At 51.5% G+C, this 16,771-nt stretch overlaps 1 protein-coding gene across 1 annotated transcript in view; it reads right to left on the bottom strand.

Annotated features, from left to right (window-relative positions):
• LARS2 (leucyl-tRNA synthetase 2, mitochondrial) overlaps positions 1 to 16,771 on the bottom strand; it is an 88,974-nt gene that overhangs the window by 40,166 nt on the left and 32,037 nt on the right. The window contains exons 7-9 of the mRNA XM_036432057.2: positions 14,255 to 14,398; positions 3,427 to 3,534; positions 2,678 to 2,837 (exon numbers count right to left, since the gene is read on the bottom strand). Coding sequence (XP_036287950.1) covers positions 2,678 to 2,837; positions 3,427 to 3,534; positions 14,255 to 14,398 — 412 coding nt within the window. The remainder of the gene's footprint in view (positions 1 to 2,677; positions 2,838 to 3,426; positions 3,535 to 14,254; positions 14,399 to 16,771) is intronic.

Raw genomic sequence — 16,771 nt, 5'->3', positions numbered from 1 at the left:
CACGCCGATGACCGCTGTTATTCCGTCTTCACCAGCTCTTAGCGGATGGGGAAGCCGACACTGCTGCCTCCACTCTGCCAGTCCGGCGCCACCCAGTCCAGGTGTGTCACCCTCTTCCTCAGAGCCAGTCACAACAGTGAGCTGCCAAGACTCTCAGCAGTCGCCTCGCTAGCACTCGTAACCCTCAAAACCTGACATCCAAGGAAGAACCGAGCCGGCTGGCAGCCGGAGCCAATTGGCAATGATAAGTGTCAATGATCAGGGTTAAGCTGTAGCCTCAAAGGCCAAAGGAGGCATAGAGCCATATTCACACGGTCATTTTAATTCACCTTTTGGGAAAACTGCATCCTACTCTGAGCCATTTGGCCTTGAGTGACAAATGCTGCATCAGATGCTAATTAACCTAGGGATTCTGAATAAATTGCTATCTGCAGAAAGAATAACTCCACTCTGAAAATGAGAACAGGAAAATTTAGAGCCAAGTGCAATGTTCCAGTTGGAATGATTTCAGGGATGATTAGAAAGAGGGGGGATCGAAGCTAATGAGTCATTTGGTGCCAAAATGAAATAGTCAGACCAAGTCAGACGCGCTGATTCCTAAATGATCACAAAAACGCTGGTCTCTGCATTTGCCACGGTAACTTCTTCCGCATGAGACCGATTTAAATGTACACAGTGCTCTTCACGTCAGGATTCCTTCTCAGATAGCTTGCCAGCTCACTGACCCCCTACCTCGTTGTCATCTGTGTCCCCAAATAAACAAGAAGAAAACAAAGCTGAGGGCTCAGTGTTTACATTGCTCCGTTTTTCAATATTAGGTATTATTCAACCACCATGGCCCGGGGAACCTCAAAATGCTCAAGGAGTAACAACTATGCGTTTTCCTTTGAAACGGAACAGTTGAAAAGGTCCAATTTTTTTTAATAGAAAATAGAAGAGAGATAGAGACACTGGACTTTATAAGCACACCCTGAAATTTCAACTCAAAGGAGTAATTTCTCGACTTCAATATAAAACAGCAAAAGAGATGAAACCGAGTTATCTGTGTCTTGTGCCCGAGTGAATGACACACGCATCTGGCCGCCCTCGCTGTGACCCCTGTGAACGGTCATCTCTGTGTCCCCGAGTGCGTGGCACATGGCGGGCTCTCGGTCAGTGGTCCCCGACCTGCACCCCGCCTCTGAGGTTGTACGTAAACGATCAGGAAACCTGAGCTGGGGTGACACTGTCTATCCTTCCGACCTGATGTCAGAAAGGCTTTCATTCTGGTTACCTGAAGAAGAGCAATTAAAAAATAAAAGCTTTATATCACCACCCAAAACATTTTTTTGTTTGTTAGTTAAATAAGTCAAACAGATCCCAGTGATTGACTGTGTGTGCTGCATTGATATTCTAGAAAAATTTTTAAAGAAATATTTACATTTCCCCAGAGACCTCCTTCTGATCCATCCTTCCACCGGCCAGGATCCACCTCCCCTTCCTCTGGGAAGAGCCTCTGAGTGTTTCTCAGACCCCACCTTCCTCACTGGGTAGTCCTGGTGGTCTATCAGGGAAGGTCCCTGGCCTTCCCTTGGCCAAGAAAAAGGCCAGGAACCCCAGTGATACCAACCAGACACCTTTTCCTGCAGCAGGGGATCCCTGAACCCCACGCCCCAAGCCCCGAGGGTGAGGGCGAGCAGATTCCCACAGTCAGTGGCATTCAAGAGACAGAACTAATTCCTGCTGCCCAAGCTCCCAGGGCTGCTGGTCCAAGTCCTCTTCCAGACCGGTTCTCCAGGGGTTCCTCCAGGGGTTCCTCCAGTCAGCAAGCTCCCCACAGCCTTCCAGGAGGCTCCCCTTTCCCTCCGGGTCAGCCAGAGGTCCCAGCGCAGTGGCCCGCCCCAAACCCTCACTGGCCAGGCTATTCCCTAGGCCAACTCCAGGCCCTCTTGGTCCAGTCACTCAGGAGCTCTCTGAGCAGGACTCTGCTCCTCCGCTCAGATTCCTGAGAGTCTGTCCAAGTAATAAAATTAAGTTGTTGAAAATGTTGCCTTCCAGTTCTCAGTGGCTTCCTTCCTGCCCCTGTGCATACAGTTTTATTTGATGACGGAATTATTAATGAAGCGGAAGATTCTATTCCTATCAGAAAAGAGCTGTGGATCCAGATTCTATTTAAAGGGAAAGCATTGAGGGACCGGTTTGGCTCAGTGGATAGAGCGTCGGCCTGCGGACTGAAAGGTCCCGGGTTCGATTCCGGTCAAGGGCATGTACCTTGGTTGCGGGCACATCCCCGGTAGGGGGTGTGCAAGAGGCAGCTGGTCGATGTTTCTCTCTCATCGACGTTTCTAACTCTCTGTCCCTCTCAATTCCTCTCTGTGTAAAATCAATAAAATGTATTTAAAATAAAAAAAAATAAAAAAAATAAAAAAAAAATAAAAATAAAGGGAAAGCATTGAGCTTCCCGACAGACATTCAAGAAGCACACAATCTAGTAGCTCAAAGTGCAGCCAGGGGGGTAACTTAACATGTTCAAAGCTCTTTTGTCAGCCTCATGCCTTAAAATAAAAAACTAAGAAGCCAGGCCGAGGTGAAGACAAATCCCACAAGATGACATGAGAAAGCAGTGAACTTGGAAACACCGTGAGGCAGAACATAAGACATGATCCTCCTCCGTCTTAGCCTCACCCTGCCCACTCACCTCTGCCGGGGACCAGTGCCTTCCGCAAGGCTTCCTTCAGGGGGCTGTGCCCGTGCAGGAGTCTGTGGCCGGGAGTGACGGTGACGTGGGACGTGCCATAAACGGCCTCGGGGGTGGCCGTGTAGGCGGTCAGCTTCTCTCCTGTGACCTGCCCGTCCACCTGGCAGGGGGAGAGCAGAGTAGTCATTCCCTTCTCGGTCCTCCCTCTGAGCTACGGTGCTCCCCAACCTCATCCCCTTCTCCCCACTCCCTCAACCGCAAATAGTGGGGCCAGCTTCTGGCCACAGCCCCAGGGACTGGAGGTCAGGGATGGACCCGGCAGGGGCAGAGGAGGGTGGAAGAGGAGGATCACAGCTCCTCCTTCAGAAGCCCTGCCAGGTGCCCTCCAGCAGGCCCACTTGGGCCCGGATCACAGGTGGTCAGAGCATGTGCAGAGAGATGCCGTCACAGCGGGAAATCTCACCACCTGCTCGGGAAAGCAGTGGAAGGAAAAGCCTATCTAAGCCAGGGCCTGGTTTTCAAAGGTTTTGAAGCACACACTCCCGGTCTGATGGGGGCTCCCAGGTCTGAGCCCGGAGTGAGCTGGTCACGTGGGTGAGGACGTGGCACAGGAATCGTGAGCTCAGCGACAGGCAGCGGGTACTCAGTGGACAGCAGCCGCGGAGCCCCAGGTGCTGGGCTGGTCAAGGGGTTGCAACAGAGCAGAGGGCCTGGCCGGCGCTCACTGCCGCGAAGGCTCTGCCGCTCACCTTTAAGGTGAAGTCCAGGTGGCAGCCCACACAGTCCCCGATCCAGTGGGCCTGCATGCCTTTGATTCCGTACCACTCCGGGAGGTCTGCCAGCGCGTCCCGCATGGCCTGCGGGGAGGAGAGAGAACGGAGAGCGAGATGCACAGGTTTGAGGCAGTGAATGACTCGGGGCTTGCTGAGGGAGGACTGGAGGGGGAAGGAGGATGCAGAGGAAGGCTTAGGAATTAGGCCTCCTCTTGCTCTCTTGCCAATCAGAGGTGAGAAGCAGAGGTGCTTGCTCATCAGGACTCCGTTTTATTGGTTGCAACGGGTCTGGCCTGGGCATATGCAAAGCAGGATGTGCCAGAGCCCCTAACATGAAGGTTAAATACAGTTGTTCCCCCTTATCCGTGGGGGGTGAGATCCAAGACCCCAGTAGATGCCTGCAACTGCAGATGGTACAGAACCCGATATACACTGAGTGGCCAGATTATTATGATCTCTGAACGCATAATAATCTGGCCACTCAGTGTATATCCTAGAACCTAGATAATAAAAGGCTAATATGCAAATTGTCCCCTCCACCAGGAGTTCAACCAGCTGGCAGGCTGGCCAACCACACATGTCCCTTCTCCATGGCCAGGCTGACCAGATCCCACCTATGCACAAATTCATGCACCGGGCCTCTAATACACACACACACACACACACACACACACACACACACTGAGTGGCCATATTATTATGCATTCAAAGATCATAATAATCTGGCCACTCAGTGTATAGTATGGTTTTTCCTATGTACACATTCCTATGATAAAGTTTAGATAATAAAGCAGCATAGTAAGAGACTAACAACAACTAATATTAAAATAGAACAATTGTAACAATACAAGTTGTATGAATGTGGGCCTCTCCCTCTGGTAACTGAGCCGCCTAAGTGACTAGAGGGCAGGTAGCGTATACAGCATTGGGCAAAAGGGATGACTGACATCCTCGATGGGATGGGGAGTGACTGAGCAAGATTTCCTCATGCTGCTCAGGACAAGGAGCGATTTAAAACCTGTGACGCACCTGCCGCCTCTCCGTCCCCTGCCTTGTCCAGCCGCTGCTGCTAAGCCCTCTGGGTGAGTTTTCCTCTAGGTTGCATTGTCTAGGCTGGGAGATTTCTGGTGGAGGAGCTTTGCTTAAAATACTCAGATCTCAGACAGGACAAAAGATTGAAATTGGAATATTTTAATATGCTAATTATGGGAGAGAGAAAAACCCTCCTGCTTAATGCCTTACCAAATTTATGAATATTCTTAAAAAAATGAAAGCAGCCGAAACCGGTTTGGCTCAGTGGTAGAGCGTCAGTCTGCAGACTGAAAGGTCCTGGGTTCGATTCCGGTCAAAGGCATGTACATTGGTTGCGGGCACATCCCCGGTGGGGGGTGTGCAAGAAGCAGCTGGTCGATGTTTCTCTCTCATCGACATTTCTAGCTCTCTATCTCTCTCCCTTCCTCTCTGTAAAAAATCAATAAAATATAATTTATATATATATATATATATATATATATATATATATATATATATATATTTTTTTTTTTTTTTTTTTTAAATAAAAAATAAACCAAATGAGCCGAAACCGGTCTGGCTCAGTGGATAGAGCACTGGCCTGCGGACTGAAGGGTCCCAGGTTCGATTCCGGTCAAGGGCATGTACCTTGGTTGCGGGGACATCCCCAGTAGGGGGTGTGCAAGAGGCAGCTGATTGATGTTTCTCTCATCGATGTTTCTAACTCTCTATCTCTCTCCCTTCCTCTCTGTAAAAAATCAATAAAATATATTAAAAAATATATAAAAAAATAAAAATAAACCAAATGAAATCAACTTCGTGAGAATAACCCAGTGAGCCCGTTTGAGTCCCCACTGGGAAGGAACATTATCCCGGCTGGTTTTGATGAGCACCTGCTCTGAGCAGCCTCTCCCTCATCCCAGGGCTGGCCCTGCTCCACCTGAACAAGAGGGCGGTGAGTACTCACAGCCTACCTGTTTTTATTTGATTTAGGTTTTCGTTGAGATGATAACCTTCCTCCCTCTTTTGGTGCTGCAATTGCAGTGGCAGTACACGGGATCCCTCTCATATCAGGCCCTTCCATCTGGCAAACAATTGGCAGCGACTCCCTCCCCCATCCTAGCCAATCTGGAATTATGGAAATCTTACTGGTTCACAGAATCCAAAAACCTTTGGGAGAGAGAAGGTTTTGAGACTCTTTTTTAAAGGGCTATAAAATGCCTTTTCAGATAAAATGGAGGGAACCCAGCAGGTAAGAGCCGAAAGCTGAGCCATTATGCTGGGAGGTGCCCTGAGCTCTCTCCGAACCCTCTCCACCAATTCCCAGGCCTTGGGCACAATTTGGAAGCCATTCATTACCTCAGCTCCCCTCATTTAGCAAATGAAGAAATGGCTCCCTCAACCAAGTCAGCGGCAGACCCACTATCACAAACGATCCAAATCTTCAGACTGGATAATCTGTGCTCAGTTGCCTGGTCTCTTTAGGTAAATTAAAACAAAAGGTAACGCCTTCCATATGTAAAACCTGTAAGTTAATTATAAGTGGGCTTCTCATTCCCGTATTTAATGCTCATCTGAAGCCACATTAGAGTTGCTGCTGAGCATTTAGAAAAATCCCGTGGTTTACAAACAGGCCTCATAAGTACTTGGTTGCGATCGGCCTGCAAACACGGCCACGGTGACCCTGCCTGTACCATATGGATGAGGATGCTGTAAGGAGTTGAATCGAAGGGATATTAATGAGTCTGACTAGGAGCCCATGTTTAAGAACAGGAAGTAGAAGGAGACAAGCTGATGCTCACGTCCAATCAAGAAAGGCTTTCGTAACACAAAATATAATCAGGAATAAGAAAGAGGAAGATTTAAAGTAAAGAGCTGAGGATAAAAAGAGGATTAGATATAACCTGGCCAACCAGACTCTTCCTTCAAAGACACAGAAATAAGGCCAGAAATAAACCCGTACTTCCCCGGGGAAGACGGTGTGTGCGCTAACGGCATTAACCACCACATGCGACGGGACCACAAGTGAGGATTCTAGAAGGGGTGGTTTTTAAAACGTGATATATTTCAGAAGACCTTGGGTGAACAAAGACAGGCAAGATGAGAAACCCAGACCTTTTAAATCCATTAGCTTAGATTTACTAGCTCCCACGGGGGGCTGCAAAGCCAGGACTGGGAGCTGGGCATAGATTTGAGAAAGGAATAAAAGAGACAAGATGAAATGGGGAAACTTAATCAAAACGGGTCCTTTTTAAAAGCTTAACACTTAGCCTCCTTCTGAATCAGTGTGGTTTGATTAGCCATTACTTTTGTATTATGATCTGCATGTTTTTCCTAAAACTTTTTCTTGTTGCAAAGGTTTTTTTTTTATTCTTCTTTTAAAAAAAATCATTTCAGTGCATTCACTCCAAAAGCACAGTGTATATTTGAGTTCCAATAAAGGAAAATCAATTCCGAAAGCAGTAAGATGTCTTAACAATCTAGATATCCTCTCTAGAATATGCTAGAGGAATAAACCTTCTCTCGTCCTAGCCTCATCCCCCTGCAGGAAGTGAGGCACAAAGATTGAGCCATTAAAAATCTCATCTGGCAGGATGTTTACCTCCCTCTGACAGCCCGTGTGAACTTCTCTCCTGAAATGTTTTATGTATGCCCAGCGAAATCCATTTGTTGTGTGACTCTCAGTGCAAAAGATTTATTTACAAATACAGTTCACTCTTTAAAAAAAAAAAAAGGTATTGTTGAAAGTATTACATATCCCCTCTTTTCCCCCATCAGCCCCCTCAGCCCCCGCCAGTTGGCTCTCCACGAGTGCCAGTCCCACTGTGGAAGCTACTAACCCAGGAGGGAAACAATCAGGTGGAAGTGAGGCGTCCAGCTAATGAGGGGTGCCGGGGCAGCAGGTGCGGGCTCGAGGGGTGGCAGGGACAAAGGACAGGAGGCGCCCACCAGCCCACACAGACAGCAAGTGGGCACCTCAGAGCCATGCAAAAGGGCTACGGTGCAGCTTCCCAGCGGCTGGGAGGATGGACGTGCCTTCGGGGCGGGGCCATGTGCGTGCTCTGTGGGAGAGCATGCGCAGAAGGCACCCTGGAAGCCAGCCAGGCTAACCTCCTGGTACACACAGCCACGTATTCACGGCGGCCACACTTAGCAGCCTTCCCCACCCCTTCCCACCGCCCGCCGGCAGCAGGACTGTCCTAAGGCCACTGACTTCCAGGAGACAACGCCCGAGGCTCTGAAAGGTCACCACCACCCTCCTAACCACGCAGATGTAGAGGCCAAGCTCTCCCAACGACAGAGCCACCTGTCTGGTGAGCCAGATTCCGACTCCCAGAGGCCACTGCCTCCTCTCACTGCCCGTGGCACTCAGGACAGAGAGAGGCCGTGCCTGCGCCCCACCGTGGCCTGAAGGGGCAGCTCTGCTCCGGGAAGGAATAAGATGAAGACAGCCGCCCCGGGGGACACTCTGCTCAATGACCTTCACCGTGGAAGCTTGCCTCTAAATAAATGTAAAGCTGCCAGAACGTAAGACCGTCCTTTCCCCAAGGCTCTCGGGTCTGGTGTGAATAAAGGCCACCGTAACCCAGCTACGAGGCTGCTTTGTTTTGTGGCTCTCAAAATGACAAGAGAAAATTTTGGAAAGGACAGAAAGGATGAAGAAAAATACCAATCACACAAGTCGGGTTAAGCACCCAGGGTGACCACCGGTAATATTTGATTCTGAACATCCCACCCTGCTTGCTCCCATCCCCCCTGGACTCTCAGATGCACCTTTCCCCGCTCACTCTGAAACGGGGCCATGCCTAGCAGCCAGTGGTGTCTTTGATTGACAGCGTTTTTCTTTCTCAGTGGAGCACAACATCTCAAACCAACCGTGTTAGAACTGGAACAAATACAGTAGGAGTGTGTGCGCCTGTGTACACGTTCTTACACAGTTAAGACCATGCTCTTAATATATTCTTTTTAAAAAATATACATTTCTTTATTGATTTCAGAGAGGAAGGGAGGAGAGATAGAAACATCGATGAGAGAGAATCATTGATTGGCTGCCTCTTGCACGCCCCCCATTGGGGATGCAGCCTACAGCCCAGGCATGTGCCCTTGGCCGGAATCGAACCCGGGACCCTTCAGTCCGCAGGCTGACGCTCTGTCCACTGAGCCAAGCCGGCTAGGGCTATTCTTTTTACTAGAGTCTGCATTTTACCAAGGTTTATAACTTATCACAGTCCTGGAAATGATCAAGTTTCTATTTTGAGCAAAGCTGATGCTTAGAGTTAACCACCTGGAATAGCAAGCAAACCACAGAGAGATGGGGAGGGACTGTGGGACACGTTTCCTTTCTGGAAGAGGAGACTTACTTTGAAAACAAAACAATGTACGATGGAGCCACACGCATCTGTTGTGACAGTTTCCTTAACAGCAGCGACGGCCTCGGGCTCCGCCTCCTGCTCCCCGAAGGCCCGGGATGAGGACAGGGTGTTGGCGGAGAATAAAGCTACAGAACATGACCCAGCTCCAGGCCCAAGAGGCCAGCAGGCCACTTCCATCAGGAACAAACTAGGAAACCTCTAATCACCGTGCTTGCCGTCACCTGCCTTCTGTGCCCTCCCCGCACCTATCCCACTTCCCGACTTGCAATGCCATGCACACGAACTGTCTGCCTCTGCCCCCGGGTCTCGCCTGGTTGCTTGGGAACCTGTTCTCCAGAGCAGGTGGAAGGACACAGGGCTGGGACCGAGGGGACTCTGGCCGGGCCCGGCCTTCCTGGGCGTGGGGTGACTCAGTTACACAGCGAGGGACGGGCCGGCTCAGCCATTTCTCAGGACACCTCCGCCGGCAATCAGCGCCCTGGGCAGCAGGAGGAGGACAGGGTGTGCGCTGCTTGAAATAAAGCAACACCTATCCCTCTGTTTTAATTTGGTTTCAGACATCGGATTGATTTTGTAACTCCGAGCAGCAGCAAAGGCATGAGGGTTTTTTTTCCTCTGCCATTTGTTTCTCAGATCAGGACAGGGATTCAAAAGCTTGGGGGACTCTGAGCTAAAGGCAGGGGCACCTGCTCAGGGTTCCCTCAGGTGTCCTCCAGCTTTAAAACCCAAATGTCTCCCTGAGCCGACGAGGCTCACTGGGACCCTCACCAGCTCTCCCTGGCACACCCAGCGGCCCCACTTCCGGCCAGGCACGCAGCGGCATCTGGGGAAAGGATGGGCCGACTCAGACCACCCGAGGCGCGGCACAGACCGCCCGGTAAGAGCTCAGGCCCTCGGATTGGAATCCCGGTGCTGCTACTTGTTAGCGGTGTGAGCCTCAGTTTCCTCATCAGTGAAATGGGAATAACAGGACCACCCTCACAGGACTGACGCCGGGATTACATAAGATGGTGAGGAAAGGCCTGAGCACGGATCCGTTCGGGGCGAGCGGGGAGGAGTGAAAGGTCCTCCCGCTCATGTCCCGGCCGCCGCCAGGGAGTTCCTGAAAACTTGGAAACGATAACCACCAATGCGGACTGGTCTAAGCACCCTTGGGGCGTGGTCACATCCATCCTAACAGCCTCGGGGGGGCCCCAGGAGGCAGCCGTGGAAATCAAAACCACGGATCTATTAGAAAAGCTCAGGTGGGAAGCCGAGGTCACTTCCGGTTGTCACCGGCTCCATCACTTGCCGAGCCTTGTACTTTCTGTATGTACTCCCCTCCCCTCCGGCGCCGCCCACAGATCCTCCCACACTCTCAGCTGCTCCTCAGCTGCTCCCCCCACAGGTCTCCTCCCCGGAGCGTGCGGCTGGAAGCACTTTTCATGTCTCAGAAAGCAAACAAGCCTCGCAAACGCAGGGCGGGGGGTGAGGGGAGAAAAATCGAATACATCACAGAACAGCCTTAATAAGGCAATCTTTCTGTTCCCGGGCTCCCTGTAATTGTCACATCAGGCACCGCCTTTGTAATTTGGAAGTTAAATGAATGAGAGAGGCTGCGCCACAGCCGTGTTCCCGAGCAGGCCTCCAGCTGCACACGGAGCACACGGCGCTGCCAAAGCAGGTGCGGACACCAAGCCCCGGAGATAGCTGTGGGCACAGCCCCTGGCCACCCAGCCCCGCTCCCTGCCCCCTGCCCCTGCCCCCGGCCCCGAGACTGCAGAGGCTGAAAGCCCAGCCTGCTTTCCTAGGCCCCTCAAAGCTGGGGCAGCCATGGGACACAGGACCCGGGACCCGGAACACGGGACACGATGAGCTGGGCTGAAAGCACATCAGTGGGCTCTTGCTGGGGATGCGAAGGAGTTTCTTGCTTTCCAGCTAGAGAAGCAGTCAGTCACCCTACCCTTCCACGGGGATTTATAAAAGCACATATCTGCCCCTCGCTGGTTTGGCTCAGTGGATAGAGCGAGGGCCTGTGGACTGAAGGGTCCTGGGATCGATTCCGGTCAAGGGCACATGCCTGGGTTGTGGGCTTAATTCCTAGTGGGGTGTGTGCAGGAGGCAGCCAATCGATTCTCATCATTGATGTTTCTATCTCTCTTTCCCTTCCTCTCTGAAATCAATAATTAATATATATATTTAAAAAGCACATATCTGCCCCGAAGCCGGTTTGGCTCAGTGGATAGAGGGGTCAAAGGTTCGGTTCCAGTCAGGGGCATGTACCTTGGTGGGCACATCCCCAGTGGGGTGTGAGGGAGGCAGCTGATCGATGTTTCTCTCTCATTGATGTAAAAAAAATAAATAAAATATATATATTTTTAAAAAGCACATATCTGACCACGCCATTCATCAGGGTCCTTTAAGAGTTTCCCACGCTGCCATGATAAAGTGCAAATTCCTAAAGACCTACAGGCCTTGCCTGATGGCCCTGACCACTGCCCCAGCTTCCCAGCCCCGCCTCCCTAGCTCTCTGATATTCCACTGCACTGGCATTCCTTCGTTCCTCAAACTGTCGCACAGATGTCTGTTGTAGGGTCACCCACAGGGCTGTTCCTCATTTGGGAGGCTCCCCTCTAGCTTTAGGGCCCACTTCACCCTTGTTCACCTGTCTGAGTCCTAAACAGGGAACTTTCCCATTTCAGATATTACACTTTTCTGTTCCAGAGTTCCGGCGTTCATTTGTTTTTAGTAGTTTCCATTTCCCTGTGAGATTCCCCAATGTTCACTCATTATGACCATCTATTCCTTGAAGTTCCAGACCAAGTTATATAATAAATGCCTCTGGCTTTATTTCCTAATTCCAACTTCTGGGTCATCTCAGCATCTATTTCCTTTTTTAAATTCGTATTTCTATGCCTTTTTAAACTTGGACGATGGGTCGAATTTCCTGATTCTCGGCAAAGCTAGGACATTTTTATTGAGTGCTGGACATCACAGGTGGAACCAGCCTGGCGGGGAGTCTGGATTATGTTGTCTCTCTTTAAAAGTGTTGAGTTTTGTTCTAAAAGTTCCTTGTGAACCTGTCAGGCCTTTTTACTTTATTTTATTTTTTTAACTAAGGTGAGTCTATTTTAATTTTGTCCTCGTTCCTAGAGGGTCACCTGTATGCCTCATACATGGCTTTGTAGGGGTGTCACATGCATACTTTCGCCTGGGCCGTGACTCCAAGGTCTCGGGGCACCGTGCAGCCCGAGGCTCTGCCCTCTCTCAGTCCCTCAGCAATCATTTCCACCGAGCCCGCTGGCGCCCCGCAGCCCTCAGCCAAGAGCCTGCAGCAAACACAGATTGCTGCCCACTCCTACCACTCCCACTGCTTCTGATTTTCAGGGCAGACCAAGCGCTGACCTCCAAAGACAGCTTTGCCAATGAATCTGCACAGGAGTTCAGCAAGAACCCAGCAAGTCACCGTGGTAACTAGCGTTTCTGATGAACAGCTGAAAATTCACACTTGACAATTTAAAGAATAATGCCCCTCAGTTAGGTTGTTACATTTCCAACTCGAGGCAGAGGTCAAAACAGAAGAGCTAATTAGGTGGCTTCGCCACAAAGCCTGCGACAGAGCCGTCGGACGGGTCTGGAGCCGGCCTGTCAGCAGAGAGGGGCTCCCTGCCGGGAAGTCACAGGAAGCAGCCTCCCCAGCCTCGTGCTCCTCCTCCGGGTTCTCCAGGGCACTGGGTGCTCACAAGGAGAGGGCACTGTGCTAACCAGTCCCAGCGAGTAGTTTTCCAAATCCAGACCTATGCTCAGTTGTGTTCTGAATAACTGGTAATGGGAAGACAGCCTCGTTTAAGAAACATCTTTTAACTGAGGGGAAAACAGGAGGCGGAGTGGGGGAGGAGGAGGAGAGAGAAAGAAACGTCTTTTGAGTGAGAGAACTGGGGGGTCATCTATCCATATGGCGGTGGTGGTTGGTGCTGCCCGCCAATGTGCACGCATTAGTGGGGAGCCTGCGGGCATCAGTGGGAGGCTGTGGGCATTATGGGAGGCTGCGGGCATTATGGGAGGCTGCGGGCATTATGGGAGGCTGCGGGCATTATGGGAGGCTGTGGGCATTATGGGAGGCTGCGGGCATTATGGGAGGCTGTGGGCATCAGTGGGAGGCTGTGGGCATCAGTGGGAGGCTGTGGACATCAGTGGGAGGCTGTGGGCATTATGGGAGGCTGCGGGCATTATGGGAGGCTGCGGGCATTATGGAAGGCTGTGGGCATCAGTGGGAGGCTGTGGGCATCAGTGGGAGGCTGTGGGCATTATGGGAGGCTGTGGGCATCAGTGGGAGGCTGTGGGCATCAGTGGGAGGCTGCGGCATTATGGGAGGCTGTGGGCATCAGTGGGAGGCTGTGGGCATCAGTGGGAGGCTGTGGGCATCAGTGGGAGGCTGTGGGCATCAGTGGGAGGCGGTGGGCATCAGTGGGAGGCTGTGGGCATTAGTGGGAGGCTGGGGGCATCAGTGGGAGGCTGTGGGCATCAGTGGGAGGTGGTGGGCATCAGTGGGAGGCTGTGGGCATTATGGGAGGCTGTGGGCATCAGTGGGAGGCTGTGGGCATTATGGAAGGCTGTGGGCATCAGTGGGAGGCTGTGGGCATCAGTGGGAGGCTGTGGGCATTATGGGAGGCTGTGGGCATCAGTGGGAGGCTGTGGGCATCAGTGGGAGGCTGCGGCATTATGGGAGGCTGTGGGCATTATGGGAGGCTGTGGGCATCAGTGGGAGGCTGTGGGCATCAGTGGGAGGCTGTGGGCATTATGGGAGGCTGTGGGCATCAATGGGAGGCTGCGGGCATCAGTGGGAGGCTGTGGGCATTATGGGAGGCTGTGGGCATCAGTGGGAGGCTGTGGGCATCAGTGGGAGGCTGTGGGCATTATGGGAGGCTGTGGACATCAGTGGGAGGCTGTGGGCATTATGGGAGGCTGTGGACATCAGTGGGAGGCTGTGGGCATCAGTGGGAGGCTGTGGGCATCAGTGGGAGGCGGTGGGCATCAGTGGGAGGCTGTGGGCATCAGTGGGAGGCTGGGGGCATCAGTGGGAGGCTGGGGGCATCAGTGGGAGGCTGTGGGCATCAGTGGGAGGTGGTGGGCATCAGTGGGAGGCTGTGGGCATTATGGGAGGCTGGGGGCATCAGTGGGAGGCTGTGGGCATCAGTGGGAGGCGGTGGGCATCAGTGGGAGGCGGTGGGCATCAGTGGGAGGCGGTGGGCATCAGTGGGAGGCTGTGGGCATCAGTGGGAGGTGGTGGGCATCAGTGGGAGGCTGTGGGCATTATGGGAGGCTGGGGGCATCAGTGGGAGGCTGTGGGCATCAGTGGGAGGCGGTGGGCATCAGTGGGAGGCGGTGGGCATCAGTGGGAGGCGGTGGGCATCAGTGGGAGCCTGCAGGCCCACACTCACCTTGGCGTAAGCCGTTGTCTTGAGAAACCACTGCCTGAGGTACTTCTGCTCGACCTTCGCTCCGGAGCGCCACGAACAGCCCTGCTCGTCCACCTGCTCGTTGGCCAGCACTGTTTGGTCCACGGGGTCCCAGTTAACCAGGGCCTGTACCAACCATGAAATAAACAAACAAAAAAATTAAAAATAACAATAAGTACCTGGCTGGTGTGGCTCAATGGTTGAGCATCCACCCATGAACCAGGAGGTCATAGTTCCATTCCAGGTCAGGGCACATGCCCTGGTTGTAGGCTCCATTCCCAGTAGGGAGAGTGCAAGAGGCAGCTGGTCAATGATTTCTCTCTCATCATTGACGTTTCTATGTCTCTCTCCCGCTTCCTTCTTGTCTCTGAAAATCAACAAAAACCGTATTTTAAAATAACAGTGCTTATCAAGCCAGGATATTTTAGTGCCCAAACTCTGTACTCAAGCCTTGAGTACACAGAGATAAAATAATAACCTTAGACATGAAAACTCTAGGTCAGTGGTTGGCAAACTGAGGCTCTTTGGCCCCTTGAGTTTTTAGCAAAGGCCAGCTTAGGAGTGCCCTAATTAAGTAAATAACAATGTACCTATCTATATAGTTTAAGTTTAAAAAATTTGGCTCTTAAAATAAATTTCAATTGTTGTATTGTTGATATTTGGCTTTGTTGACTAATGAGTTTGCTGACCACTGCTCTCGGCTAATAAACCAAGGGTGATTTACTTATCTATTATTATTGCCTATATTAGGGATTAGGAGGGATTCTATTTAAAATAAGGTAGCCCTATGCTCTGGTTTCTCTTCAGACCGCATAAATCTTTCGCCTTTTATTAAAATAAGGTAGCCCTAGCTGGGTGGCTCAGTGGATAGAGCATAAGCCTGCAGACGAAAGGGTACCAGGTTCGATTCTGGTCAAGGGCACGCACCTCGGTTGCAGGCTCCTCTCCGGCCCAGGTTCTCGTAGGGACTCCTGTAGGAAGCAACCAATCGATGTGTTTCTCAAGCTCATAACCCCAGTATGTGCCCTTAACTGGAATCAAACCCAGGACCCTTCAGTTCGCAGGCTGATGCTCTATCCATTGAGCCAACCAGCTAGGGCTACCTTATTGATTTTAAATGGTATCCCTCCCAACCCCTAATATAGGGAATAATAGTAGATAAGTAAATCACCTTTGGTTTATTAGCCTCGAGTTTTCACGTCTAAGGTTAATATTTTATCTCTATGTACACAAGGCTCGGGGGGCCCTGGAATGAGGGGAGTCACTCACTACTGTCCCTCTCTCTTCCAATCTCCCTAAAAACCAACGGAAAAATATCCTCAGGCAAGGATTAACAATAAATAAATCAATAAGGTAAAAAGAAAGAGCCAAGTTTGTTTAGTATTGTGGAAAGTTCTTTCAAATGGCAGCCTGCCCGCCGCCGCCCCCACGCCCTCCCAAAACACCCACACAGAACTAAAACCGTATAAAATATAAACCGGAGATAAAAAGCCCTATATGCTTCCATCTGGGCCTCCCACCCCACCAACCTCAGAGGATCAAGAAGCAAACATTCAATACTGCCGATTGCAAAAACAAATAGGACTTCATTTTCTTATCAGCAGTTGCCACGCGGCCCGGGCATCTCCCCGGCTCCAGGTTATAAAAGGCGAGGAGGAAGACGTGTTCCTGAGAGGTTTACAAGTTATAACAAAACCTTGGTGTCGGATGAGAGACAAATAAAAGCAAAACACAAAAGCAATTTCTTCCCCCAGCGAAAGTCTTGGGGGACCGGGAAAAACACCAAAGGAAATAGCATTTCAGATCAAAGATGCATCAGCTGTGAGAAACCTCTCCTTTCTTCCCACGATCTGATCCGCCTCAACCACAGAGAAGCTGGTCCCGGCTCAGCCTTCCCTGGGGGTGGGGGGGGTAGGGAGGGACTACCCCAGGGGCAGCCGCAAGGCAGGGCCCTGGCATCCGGGCGGCGCAGCACTAGCAGCTTCTCCACGCCTGGAGCTGCTCCCAACGCCCTTTCCCGGGTCTCCTCTCACTACCCGCCTCCGGCACACAGCCAGGGCTCTTGACAACATTCCCGATGCCCACGTTGTGAACACGTACTCTGGTGGACACCCTGACTGTCAGGCAAGCACAGTCTTGGTGCACAGAACACAGTTTCTCGACAACCTCACCTGGCCGACATGTACGCTCTCTACTCCCCACCGAGGCCAACTCCTCCTCCTCTGCAGTTCACCGGCCACATTGGCAGGATCTGGATTTTACAACCAGCCTTCCGTCCACACTGAAGCCACTGAGACCCCTGCAAACACCCTGAGCTCCAGCCCACCTGGCCACTGCTTCCCTCACGCCGTTATCTGGTAACTCCGTATGTCCCCGCTGACGCAGGGTTAACACGGGATTCGCCTTTTTTTGTCGCCTGGGTGCTGCACAGGAAGCTTTTAGGAACATTTAGGAAATGCAGTCCATGACACCGTTAGGCTCTTAGGGATGCCGGCGACT

Source organism: Pipistrellus kuhlii, unplaced genomic scaffold, assembly GCF_014108245.1.
Source record: "Pipistrellus kuhlii isolate mPipKuh1 unplaced genomic scaffold, mPipKuh1.p scaffold_m20_p_11, whole genome shotgun sequence".
NCBI classification, from domain to species: domain Eukaryota; kingdom Metazoa; phylum Chordata; class Mammalia; order Chiroptera; family Vespertilionidae; genus Pipistrellus; species Pipistrellus kuhlii.
This window is presented reverse-complemented; position numbering and strand designations above follow the sequence as displayed.